The sequence below is a fragment of the Rana temporaria genome, chromosome 11 (genome assembly GCF_905171775.1).
Source record: "Rana temporaria chromosome 11, aRanTem1.1, whole genome shotgun sequence".
NCBI classification, from domain to species: Eukaryota; Metazoa; Chordata; class Amphibia; order Anura; family Ranidae; genus Rana; species Rana temporaria.
In genome coordinates this window covers 104,844,426-104,861,044 of record NC_053499.1, presented here as the reverse complement: position 1 = coordinate 104,861,044, position 16,619 = coordinate 104,844,426, and the positions used below count along the sequence as shown (strand labels likewise).

Here is a 16,619-nt window from a genome sequence, read left to right as displayed (position 1 = left end):
TCTCCAGCTGACCTGTGGCCAGCTGTTGCTAACTTGCCCCTGCTTTTATAAGGTGCAAATTTGCCCCGGCCAAACAGCTTGCGCGCTTTGGGCGCAAAATGCGCCTCACACGCGCAAGTTTATGAATCAGTGGCAGTTCCTCATTTGCATATTTGCTGAGGGAAAACCATGAGAGCGCAAGTTGCTCCCTGAGCAAAATTGCCCCTTAATTGCGCCGGGGCAGAAAAACTGCCTCCGTGCAAAAATGCCACATTTCAGGCTTAGCTTGCTTTCTGGGTCACCCTCAAATTTGCCTGGGCGCAAATCCGTACTTGCGCGGCGCAAATCGCACTTGCTCCCGCGCAAGTTGTACCTGAATCTGGGCCATTGGACTTATTTTGCACATCCAGTGCCGTTTGCTTGAATTTATTTTCAATGTATGGATGCACCTGATTAGCACGTATTACCTATCATGCACCTTAGTGCTGCACATTTTTTATGTTGTATTTTGTCATGCACTTGCATGGGATTTTTCATTCTGGGATTTTAGATTATCTATTTAGTAATTATTATTCTTAATTAGCGAGCGCCCCAACACATTACCTTCAATTAATGTATGGTTCAATGTTGCACACTTGGTGGGAGTGCCCGAACATTAGAGGGTTCTGGAATAAAATATTCTATATGATACGCAAGGTAACGGGCTGTCAAATTCCAAAAGACCCCTTCATTGCATTACTCAATGACAGGATACCCAAAGTCTCCAAAGCTGTCCAATCATTACTGTTCTTCATCTTTCTCGGTACCAAATTAACCATTGCAAAAGCATGGAAACAGAATAGAGTCTCCTTCTTTGCGGCCAAAAGAAAAATCTCCTGGATTATGGCTCAAGAAAAAATGGTAAGCTCCTTGACAGACACTGTGGAAAAATTTAAATCGGTTTGGGAACCATTGGCCACTTATGTGGGTGCCCCCAGATGATCTTAGGTCATTGCTCTATGGTGAGTATGGATCCTGGGGGCTGGCGGGGTGGGGAATCTTCACCTCTTCACTCCTCTCTCTCTCTCTTTCTTCTCCTCCTATTTCCTACTTTTCTTTCCTTCCTCTCTTCACTTCTCTTTGGAGCTTTCGGTTCTGTGGGATCTACAAAGAGCTCAAGGAATGTTTCCGCTGAGGTCTATTACGTAACATCCTGAAAACATTCAAGGCTAGACTAACCATTTGCTCTCCTGACTAACCAGTGAGAGTTTAACATCCAGTCTGTACAATTCACTTCTTTCTTGTTTTACTGACTGGGTGACATGCAATATGTTTTTACTCCAAAATTCTGAACTCACTCAGGAAATTTTTGTTTCTCCGCTATTGTTTACTGTTAAGACTTCATCTTCCTTGACTTATTGTTATATGGTCGTAATGATCTCCACATTTATTGTATGGTTTATTGTTTTCTCTGATAATATACAATAAACATATTGAAAGAAAAAAAATAGAAGGAAAGTAAAGAGGGGGAGAGAGAGAGATATTATGTGTCTTGTTCAAATCATTGTCTCCAGGGAAAAGGGCTGAGCTAACCGGCTGCATTCGGATATATACCCCCCCTTGGTCCCCACCCCCCCCCCCTTTACAGGATTCAAAAACTCTATAATTCTATTGGTTTTAAAGTTGCCTTACCAACGGATTGGTTGAACCTCAAGTCTAGATATTCATTGGTTTCGAGAACCAATAAATATTGGATTGGTCGCCTTTCAAGCGTATTTCTAGCATGGCTAAATCTAAAAAAAAAAAATAGTCTATGGTATGTCAAACGATCCTTTGATGCGTGGTGTGACCATTTGCTACATTAGCATGCTAAGGGCCCCTACTGTGATGGAGCCTTTCAGGCTGTCCGAGCTTCCCTATAAGACAAAAGGACAATTTAGCTAATTTAATTATCACCTGGGACCTTTACCCATGACACAGGAAGAAGTAATTTTTTTAAAGGCCAGCTGAGCCCTTAGTTTGTCTTGTTTTGAACCAGTCCAGTAAAACATATACATTAATCTTTGCACTGGTTCCCCTGGTATAAATATTAAATGCAAACTTTCCACCACACTGGGCAGTTGCGAAGAAAATGGTCAGTACCCCCACAGTATTGGCACAGGTTGGCTTGACGCCTGTGCTGTCTTTCTTCAGGGGTAAGAGGAGCACGAACTAGGCCAAGCTGCATAAGGCTCTGGATCGGAGACAGGGATGGCTGATGGAACTGGGGGGGGGGGGGCGGATGCACTGGGACTGACCTCGGAGGGATCCAGTTGGGACGAGTAGCTTGGAAACGTTCGGAACGTCGCTCCCGTAAACGCCTGTCCAACTGAGTGGCAGACTGAATTAAGTCCTCCAGGGAAGACTGCAGGGAAGGCTGCTGGGAAGAGAAAGCCAAAAAAATAGCACGGTGCCCCTGATGGAATTTTTAGTTGACTCACAGTCACAGCCTGGATTGGTGGCTTGGGGGACCCTTGTTTTACTAAGTTCAAGCACGCTCTCAAGTGCTGCCTTCCTTGGCATCTTTGTTTTTATTAAGTTGTGTTTTTTGTTTGCCACCATTTTATTTATTCATTTTTGGCAGAATAAATGCACTTTTGATTTATCATACAAATTTGACCATGTGTATTTTTTTGCTATTTGAGAGATCATTAGTGAGTGGGCAGACCCATTTTAAAAAACTTTTAGGAAACATTAACAAGGTAAAAACACATGCTTGTGGGTAACTTAAAAAAAAAAAATTATGTTGTTGCAGCCACTTCACACACTCCAAAATCAACCCAAAATAGAGATTTCACCAAAAGTTTGGGCCAAAATAAAAACACACAAACAAAATGGTTGCCAAGATATATATTTTAAATTTTGAAGATGGAAGATACACCTAAATAACACAACACAAACCTAAACATTATCTAACAAGAAATAATCAAGTTAAAAGCTTGTCATAACTATGTAACAAGATCAGCCGCAACAAAAGACAATTTTTGTGTAGCATTTAAAAGCAGGGTGTAAAGAAGCGCATTCTTTTCTTCATGTGCTTAATCCTGAACAGTAGTTTTACCAGAATGAGAGCTGCCGTCTCCTAACTTGCTTCTGAGCATGCGCAGGCTTAAAACGACATTTTTACCTACACACGGTCAATGTTTATGACACAAAAAACGACGTTGGGCAAAAACGACACATAAAATTGAAGCATGCTTCAATTTTTTTTGGTCGATTTTCAGAAGACATAAAACGACGTTTTCTCCCACACACGGTCAATTAAATTGACGTTTTTCAAAACGTCGTTTTTTTAGATCGCATAAAGTGTTGGTGTGTACGCGGCATAAGGCCTCTGAGCAGACCTGTCTGTGGTGGCAGTGTATGTTGGAGACGCTTATTCTAAAATCATAATTGGTATTGCTAAATTGATTGGTGTCCTGACCCTTCCTAATCAAAGGTTGGTGGTGGTAGTGAAAGGATTAATTGCGTAATTAGCCCAGTGACAATCAGAATCTGACACAGAGAGCTCTCCACTGCTCTGGTGGGCCATGCTTAGGATTTGGTATACCTTGTCACTTGTAAAAAAAATATTTAGACATAGTAGTGACTGTGGAGACACACTGCTGTGATGGGGACACTGGTACAGATGTGGGTGCACTGAGGTGTGCTATTGAGGATGTACTGATGAAGCTGCACTAATGGGTGGTGGTGAAGCTGCACTGATGGGTGCTGATGAGGCTGCAGTGATGGGTGCTGATATGAACTGATGAGGTTGCACTGATGGGTGGTGATAAGACTGCACTAATGGGTGCTGATGAGGCTGCTTTGATTGGTGCTGATGAGGTCCCACTGATGTGCACTGATGAGGCTGCACTAATATGAACTGACGAGGTTCCATTAATGGGTGCTGGTGAGGCTGCACTGATGTGAGCTAATGCACTGCACAGATGGGGCAGCACTGATCAACTACACTGATGATGGCACTAATAAGCAGCATTCATAATTCACAGATGAGGCAGTGCTGACAGACACTGGGTGACATTGATGGGCACTGTGGGACACTGATGGCACAGTAAAGCACTCACAAATATTGATATTTCTTTCCTCACCCTGTCAGGAAAGAGCCAGTAACCAGCTAGTGTGAAAGGGGACATTGCACTGATAATTGGGGCACTGATCATCAGTGCAGCCCCAACAGTGCCAACCAGTACTCATCAGTGCTGCCAATCAGTGCATGTTAGTGCCCTTTAGTGCTACCTATTAATGTCCATCAGTGCAGCCTCATCAGTGTCCACCAGTGCCCCCTCAACAGTGCCTATCAGTGCAGCCTCAGAGCACATCAGCTAAGGAGAAAAAATTACCTGTTTGCAAAATTTTATAACAGAAAAAGGTTGTTTAAAAAATAAAATAAAAAAAATAATAGGTATTTTTTCATTTGTTAAAATAAAACAGTAGTAATTAAATACCACCAAAATAAAGCTCTATCTGTGTGAAAAAAAATGTAAAACATTAACCACTTAAGGACCGCCGCACGACGATATACGTCGACAGAATGGCACGGCTGGGCACATGGACGTACAGGTACGTCCCTTTAAGAGCCCAGCCGTGGGTTGCAAGCACGCCGATGGCGGAGCGCATGTGACCCGGCCTGAAGCTCTGTGACCACGCCTGTGGGACCCGATCGCCACCGGTGTCCCGCGATTGGGTCACAGGAGCTGAAGAACGGGGAGAGGCGAGTGTAAACAAACCTTCCCGTTCTTCTCTGTGGCTCGTCACTGATCGTCTGTTCCCTGTCATAGGGAACGACAATCATTGACAACACATGTCCAGGCACGCCCCCCTACATTTAGAGAAAAACACATTAGTACACACTTAACCCTTTAGTGCCCCTTGTGGTTAACCTGTTCACTGCCATTGTCATTTTCACAGTAATCTGTGCATTTTTATAGCACTTTTCGGCGGGAAAATGACAATAGTCCCAAAAATGTGTCAAACGTGTCCGATGTGTCCGCCATAATGTTGCAGTCACGAAAAAATCACTGATCGCCGCCATTACTATTTTATTTTTATTTTTTTATTTTTTTTATAAAAATGCCATAAAACTATCCCCTATTTTGTAAACGCTATAAATTTTGCGCAAACCAATCAATAAAAGCTTATTGCGTTTTTTTTTTTACCAAAAATATGTAGAAGAATACGTATCGGCCTAAACCGAGGGAAAAAAATGTTTTTTTATATATTTTTTGGGGGGATATTTATTATAGCAAAAAGTAAAAAATATATATTTTTTTTCAAAATTGTCACTCTATTTTTTTAGCGCAAAAAATAACAACCGCAGAGGTGGTCAAATACCACCAAAAGAAAGCTCTATTTGTGGGAAAAAGGATGTCAATTTTGTTTGGGAGCTACGTCGCATGACCGCGCAATTGTCAGTTAAAGTGACGCAGTGACGAATCGCAAAAAGGGGCCAGGTCCTTAACCGGCATATTGGTCCAGGTCTTAACCGGTTAATATGGGTACAGTGCTGCATTACCGCACAATTGTCAAAGTGTGACAGCGCTGAAAATTGGCCTGAGCAGGAAGGGGGTAAAAGTGTCCAGTAGGCAGGTGGTTAAATGATGGAGGCCAAGTGTTTGGGGGTATATCTCCAGAGGTTAGGGGAAGCAGAAGGGTGAGGGAGACAATATGTGAGTGTGAGTTATATGAAGGGGGGGGTTTAGAAATCGAGTTGGGGAGTGCAGTATTAATGAGGGGACAAAAGTGAGGCTGTCATATATAATCGGTGGGGTGCATACTAGCAAATTATGACATAATGTACTCTGCTGTGCTGCAATGTCACTGATCCCAAGTGATTTTCAACTTCGCTCTGCCTTCCTTCTGGGTTCTGTCTCTTCAGCCACTTAAACGTCCGGGTTGCAATGACATCACTGCCGTATGTGCATGGGTGTCACAATATTATGGCAAGATTAGTTGCCTTTAGCACACACTGAGTTACCGATGTGCAGCTTAGTGTACATTACATCTGACAGGCAGGAGAAGAATTTATAACAGAAGAAACCAACAGAATCTCTTTTGTCATAAAGCCCTACCTGTAAGCAATTAAAAAAAAAGTGAGCTTGCCACTTTAAAAAGAAGAGAGACGCGTCCGTCAATAAAAGAATAAGAACAAGGATTGACAATATGCTGTAAACTGGATTTTTTCTTTAAAAAGGCAACAGGTTTGCTTTAAATATCTCTACTTACATTTCTGTCTAGATACAAACTACCTAAACTACTTCCTTGTCTGCACGTAATAAGTTCACTATGGGCAGCCATAAACATTTCTCTAATCTGAACGAGTCTTCAAGAACATGGCTACATCGCCCCTCCCATTTATCGGGAAGAATAAAGACCGACATGTCTAGAGCCGATAGTGATTCCGCGATGCGACTCCAATGTAAACTACACAACATCAATAGAGAAAGGATAGATGGGTTTTACACGGGACAGAATATGTTGTCAGCGTCAAGGCAGGACAGTGACGTATTACGACGTACAACCAATGAATAGTGCGGGGAGGAGGGGTGTGAGGCCCTATCGCTCGACATCGAGAAAGTTGGTGTGAGGTTAGAGAGGAGATCGACTAACCGGTATAATAAGCAGGAAAGAGGGGTGAAGGGGTCGGTAAGTGGTGTGTTACTCACAGGCATCGATGAGTGCCGCACATTGTGGTTCTGGCGAGTTGGACTTCAGGCTCATATTCGAAGAGGCTACGGCGCAGCCTTTAGGATCGACAGGTGAGTCTTGTTGAGGTATTCCTTGATGTTGTTTGCTTACATCAGGGCGAACACGTGAATCATTGATGCGAAATTCTGATTGTGGGTTTTGATAGCAACTATGCTGGGACCATGTTTGCTGATTTCTGGATAGGGGGCGCTCTCACCTACGAAACCAGCAAGCAGCGTAGAACTACGGCCTGCTAACTTTCGAAGATCCACGAACCAAAGTGTGTCCTGTTCTTATGAAGTGTTGCAGTTTTAGCTGCAGGTGTAGAGTGACTAGTTGTTTTGTACTATTTATTTTCTTGAGAAGGATATCTGTGTTAAAAGATATGCTTTCTGTATATGAAAGTGTGTTGACATCCACTTTTATCCAGGTGTTGTATCATGGTTGAGTGTGGCTTTCTATTTGTTTAAATGTATTATGGGATCCATTTGAAGCCTTTCACTGTGCTCACAGGTTGGCACCCCTGCTGGTGTCAGACTAGTCACTAGCTGATCAACCCATGTGTGACTTTTCAGGTTACCCACCAAACTTATATATTTATTTTTTTCCCCTGTATAAATGTCATGTTGTTTGTGCTACAAATAATACATTTGTTGCATATTTTTGTAAGTACTATTGACACTACATCTTGATACAAGCAGCTGTTTTTACAAGGTTGTGGTGGGTGTACTCGCCACCTCTCCAACACCAGAGTTTGAGGCGGGTGTACTCAGTGTGGGGCGGCTGCCTCATTTACAGTAATCTGTGAATGAATTACAAGTTCCGACAGCCTTTGTGGCTGACTGCTTGCAGTTTTCAATGAACTACCGCCCTGGTGAGTGCTTTAGATCATTGCTTCTTCCTGTTGTGTAACTCAGTGGTCCCCAACCTTTTTGGCACAGGGGACCGGCTGCGTGGAAGAAAATTTTGCCAAGGCCCGGTTGGGGGGAGTTTGAAGATGGCATGCGGGGGGTAAGCGATTTTTCGCGGGCAATTTGTCAGCGCATTATTACAATGTAGTAATAAATAAAAAAGTTAAACCCACCATAATGCCGAATTATTGGTGCTAAGTGGGAGAGGGGGGTAATGGTGCTAAGTGGGGGGATGTTTGGGGAGAGAGGGGCTACTTGGGATAAGTGGGGGATATTTGGGATACATGAGGAGAAACATTTGGGATACGTGGAGGGACATTGTGGATAAGTGGGGGGAGAGGAGAGACATTAGAGATAAGTGGGGGGACATTGGGGTGACAGGAGGAACAATGAGGACTTTAAGTGGGGGAGACATTGATGCTCTGTGTATGTACATCTGTTTCACATACCGCAGTTCACTCGGTCAATCAGCCGCAGATCCATATCCCTGGAGAAGTCTTTTCATTACATGCGGGGACCAGGGTAGAGCTGGTGCCGCAGCACCAGTGCCAGAGTGGCTGCCACAACGTAGGGGAAATCATCCAATCCAGAGAGGAGGAAGAGAAGACGGCGGCGGTTCACACAGCAGGGCGGAGGCGGGACTCCTGGATCAATCCAGCCCTGCCACCGCATGTGACCTCCGTTTGTCCAATCTCTGAATGGAGCCTGGTGGCCGAAGCCCAGAGCACAGCCAGTCACGCAGCGGCAGGCCTGAGCCCAGCCCACCGCTGACACACTACGTCGGCGAGCGGCGAGTCCTCAGTCCTCCCGCGGCGCCTCCTCCTCGGCCAATGGCGTGGGGTTTGCCTTTCGGCCAATCAGGAAGCGGGAGGACCCACAGTGAAATTATTTAAAAGTTCCTCGGGCGGCCCGGTACCGTTTGATCCACGTACCGGTCCGCGGCCCGGGGGTTGGGCAACACTGGTGTAACTGATGAACTATCTATCTCCGCTCAGCTTTCGGTGCTCTCACATATTGAATGACAACACTGTAACCAAATGAAATGTTTGTCCTTTTTTTCCCACAAATAGAGCTTTCTTTTGGTAGTATTTGATCACCTCTGCGGTTTTTATTTTTTCCGCTATAAATGAAAAAAAATGTTGTAAAAAAATGAATTTTTCTTCATTTCTATTATAAAATTTTGCAAAAATATTTTTTTTTCATAAATTTGGCCTAAAATGTATTCTGCTACATATCTTTGGTAAAAAAAAAATTGGGTTATTAGTCTGGGTGAAAGTTATAGGGTCTACAAGCTATGGTACCAATTACTGAAAATTAATCAATTTGATCATACCTGAAGTACTGACGACCTATCTCACTTCTTGAGACCCTAACATGCCAGAAAAGTACAAATACCCCCAAATGACCCCTTTTTGGAAAGAAGACATTCCAAGGTATTTAGAAAGAGGCATGGTGAGTTTTTTGACGTTGTAATTTTTTCCCACAATTCTTTGCAAAATCAAGATTTTTTTTTTTTCCCACAAAATGTTCATATTCGCAGGTTATTTCTCACACACAGCATATGCATACCACTAATTACACCCCAAAACACATTCTGCTATTCCTCCCGAGTATGCCAATACCAAATGTGTGAGACTTTTACATAGCGTGGCCACATACAGAGGCCCAACATGCAGGGAGCACCATCAGGCGTTCTGGAACACCCAGACCAATTCTGACATTCCTTTCCTACATAGAAAAATCATCATTTATTTGCTAGAAAATTACATAGAACCCCAAAACATTATATATGCTTTTTTAGCAAAAACCCTAGAGAATACAATGGCGGTTGTTGCAACTTTTTATCGCGCACGTTATTTTCGCAGCAATTGTTCGAATGAGTTTTTTTGGAAATAAAACGGTTTTGTGCTTTTAAAAAAAAAAAAAAAAACATTAAAGTTAGCCCAATGTTTTTGCATAATATGAAAGATGAAGTTACGCCGAGTCAATATTTACCCAACATGTCACCCTTCAAAATTGCACACACTCGTGAAATGGCGCCAAACTTTGCTACTTAAAAATCCCCATAGGCGACACTTTAAATATTTTTAGTGGTTACATCTTTTTAGTTGGAGAAGAGCTCTAGGGCCAAAAGTATTGCTCTCGCTCCAACGTTCGCAGCGATACCTCACATGTGTGGTTTGAACACCGTTTCCATATGTGGGCGGGACTTGCTTGTGCGGTCGCTTCTGTATACGAGCACGCAGGAACAGGCGGCGCTTTAAATTTTTTTTTTTTTTATTGTTCATTTCACTTTATTTTAGTTTGACACATTTTTCCCCAAAAATAAATGTTTGGATCACTTTTATTCCTATTACAAGGAATGTAAACATCCCTTGTAATAGGAATATAGCATGACAGGTCCTCTTTACAGTGAGATGTGGGGTCAATAAGACCCCACATCTCACCTCTAAGCTTGAATGCCTGAAAAAAAAACAAAAAAAAAACGATCCTGGTTTCGATCGTAGCGGTGAGTCGGATGAAACACCGGAGGGAGAAGGGAGGGGGGACGTCCCCTTTTGCCTCCCGTAAGAACAATCAAGAGGCGGAACAGCCGACATGATTGTTCTTATGGTGTAGGGAATCGCTGGCTGAAAAAAATGATATCTGAATGATGCCTGTAGCTGCAGGCATCATTCAGATATCCCTGCACAAATTCAAGGACGTCATGACGGCCGGTGGGCGGGAAGTGGTTAAAACGCATTTTCTTTTTCGTTCATAGACGGACACAGCCTTCTTTGACCTTAGGGTTATGCTTCTTCCTACCAGGAGATTTAGGCAGAATTCTACAGCACTTAAGGTGTTAAAAACCTTTCCTTCATGCCGCTCCTCCCAGGGGGCGTGGCTCCCCCAGGCATAACCCACACTCTGCTCTAGCAGCCTCAGTTTGTTTTCTGCCTAACGACAGGAGAGTCAGGCTCTCTCTCGAGTCCCGGACTCTGGAGTTTTTTTTTCTTGCGATTTTTCTCGCTTTTTATTATTTTGTTCCTGCATTTTTTAATCCTGCGATTCTTCTATCAACAGCCGACTGGGTGACAGGCTGGGTCCTCGACCCTTGTAGTCCCCCCATGTTCGGCCTTCGAGCGTGTGCCGGCCCTCAGCTCAGCTTTGGGACGTCCACGACAGGCCCCGTTGCTCCAGGCGGCCGGGGAACTTCGGTTCTAGGGAACACATGACTGGTCTTTTATGGCTTTGTCACAGTGTGTCTGGCCGACAGCCATGCCGTTCGCGGACGTTGGTTCTGTCTGGGATACCTCCAGCCGGGTAGTCGCAGGACAGGTAAGTAGTGGCCCCTTACTCAGGTAAGTGGTCTGGCTGGAATGTTTCCCTTGGGAGGTCGACTGAGGGTTTTTTCCCTGCTTTCCTCTCTCCCTTATTCCTCTCCCTCCTTCTCTTTTTGGGTGACGGCTGTACGGGTTTTTTTTTTTTTCTGGGGCTCATGTTTACTGGACCCGTGGTGTAGCGGGGGCTGTGTGTGTCACTGCAGGGGACTGTGGTGTTCACTTCTGGACGTTTACTGTGTGCTGTATGGTGATTTTTTGTGTGTGACTGTTTGAGGTACACTGTCTTTTTAAATCTCCGCCACGGTGGCCATTTTTCCAGAGCCGCGCCTTATATTGTTCGGCGGCCATTTTCTTGTGGTCCAGCATCGTTTTTTCAGCTTTCGGCGGCCATTTTGCCTTTTTGCTTGGCCTCTTGTGACGGTTTCGGCGGTGGAAAAAAGGGGACAGACGCAGCGCTGCAGGCTTTCTATCAGCACATCTTGTCCTTCACAGAACCGCGCTGTACCGGGAGGGTGGTGAGTCCCAGGGGCCCCATACTGTTCTAGCGGCCAGGAGGTGACCTGTGGGGGATTTTTTTCCTGCTTTGGCAGTGGGGGTGACACGGCAGCTGAATCAGGCCCCTCATGCCTAACAATGCCTGAGTTAACCCTTACCGCCCCTCCCCCTGCCACATCTGTTGAGGCAATGTCGGCTGTCCTGGAGTCCTTTCTCACCAGGTTTGAAGCAGCCAGTGCTCGGATGGGGGGTAAAAAGTGCCCCCTCCCTGAGCCTGCTTCTGGGGATATCTCTGACGCAGAATCAGATCATGCTGTTGCTGCTTCTGGTTCTGTAATGTCAGAGGATGCGGGCTTAACCCACATGGACAGCGAGGATGACTCTGCTGCGGAGTCGGCTGACAAGGAATTTGTTGGAGCTCTTATTACTGCGGTGCGTGAGACTCTAAAATTGGAGGATGTGGTGGAGACACCAGCAGTGTCAGTCCCTTTTGGATTCCGCAAACCACCACGTACTGCTACCACCACGTACTGCTAAAGTGTTCCCCTGTGTTCCTTATTTGGACAATATGTTATATAAGGAATGGGATACACCGCAAAAAGTTTTTACTGTTCCTAAAAGCTTTGCTACCCGTTACCCCCTTGAGGAGGACTTCTTGAAAAAGTGGGTCTCTCCTCCGTCAGTGGATCCTCCCGTGTCCAGACTGAGCAAGGCTACTACGTTGCCTGTGGACGGGGCTCCTGCATTCAAGGACCCCGCTGATAGGAGAGTGGAGGTCGTGGCCCGCTCCCTATTCACGGTAGTGGGTTCGGCGGTGAGGTCGGCTCTGGCCGGAGCCCTGGTGGCGCAGACCCTGACTGAAAGGGCGAAGCTCCTGCTGCAGGAGCTGGAGGACCAGGGTGCTTCCGAGTCCTCTAGGGTCCTGGCTGACCAATTGGTTCAGGGTCAAAAATTTCTCTGCGAGGCGGCCATGGATACGATACCTTTGCTTTCCAGGACTTCCGTCTACGCAGTGGTTCTGCGCCGCCTTGTGTGGCTGAAATGCTGGTCGGCTGACCAATCCTCTAAAAAGGTGGATTTGCCCTTTAAGGGCGAACGGCTTTTTGGGGCATCCCTGGATGACATCATAAAGGATGCCACGGGGGTAAGAGTACGTTGCTCCCACAGTCTGGGAAGGGTAAGGAACCTCGCCGCAAGCAGGGCCCTACCTTTACTACCCCTAAGCGTTTTTTTGTGCGCCCAGCACAGCGGGAAAAGGTCCGCAAGGTGCTAAAGCCCCTGCTGCAGGGCGAAAGCACACCTGGTTCAACAAACCCAACAAGCCTGCGGACAAGCCTGCTTCCGCATGAAGGTCTGCCCCCGCCCGGGTCTCGGGTGGGGGGACGACTTCGCGAATTCGCGGATCGGTGGCAGTCTCTTCTGTCCGACCGTTGGGTTTGCGAGGTGGTTGCCTCGGGGTACAAAATAGAGTTTCTCTCTCAGATTTTTTCCCTCCAACCTCCAGCTTCCTCCGGATCATCAGCTAGCCCTGTCCGGGGCTGTCCAGGATCTTCTGGACAGGGGGGTGGTTGTGCCGGTTCTCTCGCAGGAACGGTTTCAGGGGTTCTACTCCAATCTGTTCATGGTCCCCAAGAAGGGAGGGGTTCGCCCTATCCTGGACCTAAAGGCCCTCAACTCCTTTGTCAAAGTGCAAAGATTCAGGATGGAGTCGGTCCGATCGATCATAGCGGCCCTCCACCAGGGGGACTTCATGGCGTCCTTGGACATCATGGACGCATACCTGCATGTTCCCATTTGCACAAGACACCGAAGGTATCTGCGCTTTGCGATCGGAGAGGACCACTTTCAATTTGTGGCCCTCCCATTCGGTCTGGCTTCGGCACCGCGGGTTTTCACCAAGGTGCTCGCCCCGATCCTGGCCTTGCTGAGGCAGCGAGGGATCGCTATCGTGGGATATTTGGACGACCTTCTCCTGAGAGCTTCTTCAGGCTCAGAGTTACAGGACGTGTCTATCACGTGTCGGACTCTCCGAGTTCGGCTGGCTTCTGAATCTCAAGAAGTCAGTGTTGGTTCCGTCCCAGAGACTAGAACACCTGGGTCTGGTTTTGGATTCGGGGGAGGCAAGAGTGTTCCTCCCATCGGAAAAACTGAAGACCCTGCAATCTGCAGTGAGACAGTTGTCGTCCCAGAAGTGGTCATCTCTTCGCTTCTGCATAAGGGGTTTTGGGTCTGATGGTAGCCTCCTTCGAGACGGTTCCGTATGCCCAATTCCACACCAGGGTACTACAGAAAGAGATTCAGTCACCTTGGGACAAGGTCCCATCTTCTCTGGATCACCAGATTCGGTTGAGCCATCTGGCCAAGTCTTCACTGGCGTGGTGGCTGACGTCTCCGGTGCTTCGGTCCGGGAAGTCTTTTCTTCCGTGCCGCTGGACAGTGGTCACAACGGATGCCAGCGTCTTCGGCTGGGGGGGCGTTTGGGGCACCCAGTCAGCCCAGGGGCGCTGGACTCGGGAGGAGTCCCGCCTGCCGATCAATATTCTGGAGCTCTGAGCAATCAAGCTGTGCCTTGCCAGGTGGTCCCTGGAGCTGCAGGGCCGTCCTGTCAGGATCCAGTCCGACAACGCCACGGCCGTGGCGTACGTCAATCATCAGGGCGGCACAAGGAGCTCGGCTGCAGGGTGGAAGCCGAAGGGATTCCAACAATCCTGATCGCCCCAGACTGGCCACGTCGCTCTTGGTACGCGGACCTGGTACGTCTGGTGGCAGATTCCCCCTGGCGTCTACCCCTGAGGGAAGATCTCCTGTCTCAGGGTCCGATCTTCCATCCTGCTTTACGGTCACTGGCTTTAACGGTGTGGCTGTTGAGAGCCAGGTACTGAAGGACCGGGGTCTGTCGGGCCCAGTGATCTCTACCATGCTGCGTGCACGGAAGTCCCCTTTTCGGAAAATTTACCATCGTACATGGAAAGCATACATCTCTGTGTGAGGAGATGAAGTGGCACCCCCATACATACGTGGTGTCCCGGATCCTGCTGTTCCTACAGCGGGGAGTGGACCAGGCTCTTGCCTTGAGCACGATCAAGAGTCAGATTTCTGCTCTGGCTGTTTATTTTCAGCGTCCCTTGGCGGCGCACTCCTTGATTCGCACGTTTGTGCAGTGGGTCCGTCATGTGGCCCCTCCGGTGCGCCCTCCACTGCCTTCTTGGGACTTGAATTTGGTCCTCTCGGCGCTTCAGCGTGCCCCCTTTTGAGGACATTCGGGAGATCCCTTTGCTGACTCTGTCGCAGAAGGTGGTCTTTCTGGTAGCTATTACTTCTATCAGACGGGTGTCTGAACTGGCGGCCTTGTCTTGCAAGGCCCCCTACTTGGTTATCCATCAGGATAAGGCGGTGCTGCGCCCGCAGCCCTCTTTTCTTCCGAAGGTCGTTTCGGCCTTTCACATTAACGAGGACATTGTTCTTCCATCCTTATGTCCTCAGCCGAAGAACCCGAAGGAGGCCATTTTACATTCTCTGGATGTGGTTCGGGCCCTTCGAGTTTACTTGTCGGCGACAGCTCCGTTCCGGAAGTCGGACTCGCTGTTCGTGTCAGTGTCCGGTCCCAGTAAGGGCCTGGCAGTCTCGTCGGCCACCATTTCCAGGTGGATCCGACAGGCTGTGCTTCAGGCCTATGCCCTGAAGGGGCGGGCGCCTCCTTTTCGGGTCACGGCGCATTCGACCAGGGCGATCGGGGCCTCTTGGGCTTTCCGACATCAAGCCTCTGTGTTACAGGTGTGTAAGGCTGCGACCTGGTCGTCGGTCCACACTTTTTCAAAGTTTTATAAGGTGGATGTGAGTGCATCTTCTGATGCCTCCTTCGGCCGCAGGGTGTTACAGGCGGCGGTTTAAGGTTGGAGTTTCTCCGTTGAGTAACTCCGGTTTTGTTTGGGGTATAACCGGTTTTTGCTGTGTTTTTCCCACCCCTCGAATTTCTTGACACTGCTTGGGGACGTCCCTAAGGTCAAAGAAGGCTGTGTCTGTCTATGAACGAAAGAGAAAATAGGATTTTTGTACTCACCGTAAAATCCATTTCTCTTGCGTTCATAGTCGGACACAGCACCCACCCCTCCTTGGTTTTGTACTGCTTGTTACGAACTGAGGCTGCTAGAGCAGGGTGTGGGTTATGCCTGGGGGAGCCACGCCCCCTGGGAGGAGCGGCATGAAGGAAAGGTTTTTAACACCTTAAGTGCTGTAAAATTCTGCCTAAATCTCCTGGTAGGAAGAAGCATAACCCTAAGGTCAAAGAAGGCTGTGTCCGTCTATGAACGCAGAGAAATGGATTTTACGGTGAGTACAAAAATCCTATTTTTTTTTCCCCCAGAGTATTTTCTGGGTATTGCAGAGTATTGGTGCGGGGGGGTATTGCAGAGTATTGGTGCGGGGGGTATTGCAGAGTATTGGTGCGGGGGGTATTGCAGAGTATTGGCGCAGGGGGGGTATGCAGAGTATTGGCGCAGGGGGTAATGCACAGTATTGCAGGGGGTTGCAGGGATGGATGGATCTGTGACTGCAATAGTCACAGATCCATCCACAGCACTGCGGACACCCGCGCTCCCCCCTCTCACACTGTACCGATCAGTACAGAGAGAGGAGGGAGGAACCGGTGTCATCAAAAAAGAAGGCGGTTTGTTTACATGTGATCGCTCCGTCATTGGACGGAGCGATCACGTGGTTAACGGCCACTATCGGCGGCAATTTACCGCGATTCGCGATCGGCCGGGTCACGGACATTCCCGTGTGCATGCCCCAGGGGGCGCGCGGGAGAGCGACTCTGGGAGGACGTAAATGTATGCCCTCCCAGAGTTAAGCAACCGCCCTGTAGACGTATATTGTCTATAGGGCGGTGATTAAGTGGTTAAGGGCCTTGCCCCATTTTGCGATTTGGGACTCCCTCGCTTTAACTGACAATTGCGCGGTCGTGCGACGTGGCTCTCAATCAAAATTGGCGTCCTTTCCCCCCCCCCCCCCCCCCCACAAATAGAGCTTTATTTTGGTGGTATTTGATCACCTCTGCGTTTTTTTTTTTCATTTATTTTTTTTGGTGCTATAAACAAAAATAGAGCGACAATTTTGAAAAAAAATCCATATTTTTTACTTTTTGCTATAATAAACATCCCCAAAAAATATATAAAAAATATATTTTCCCCTAATCGTCTTTCAGGAC

The 16,619-nt window shown here is 47.3% G+C and overlaps 1 protein-coding gene across 1 annotated transcript in view; it reads left to right on the top strand.

The window, feature by feature from the left end:
• Positions 1 to 6,670: 6,670 nt before the first annotated feature.
• Positions 6,671 to 16,619, top strand: part of NFATC3 (nuclear factor of activated T cells 3) — a 734,948-nt gene continuing 724,999 nt past the window's right edge. Inside the window, exon 1 of the mRNA XM_040327757.1 lies at positions 6,671 to 6,755. Coding sequence (XP_040183691.1) covers positions 6,671 to 6,755 — 85 coding nt within the window. The remainder of the gene's footprint in view (positions 6,756 to 16,619) is intronic.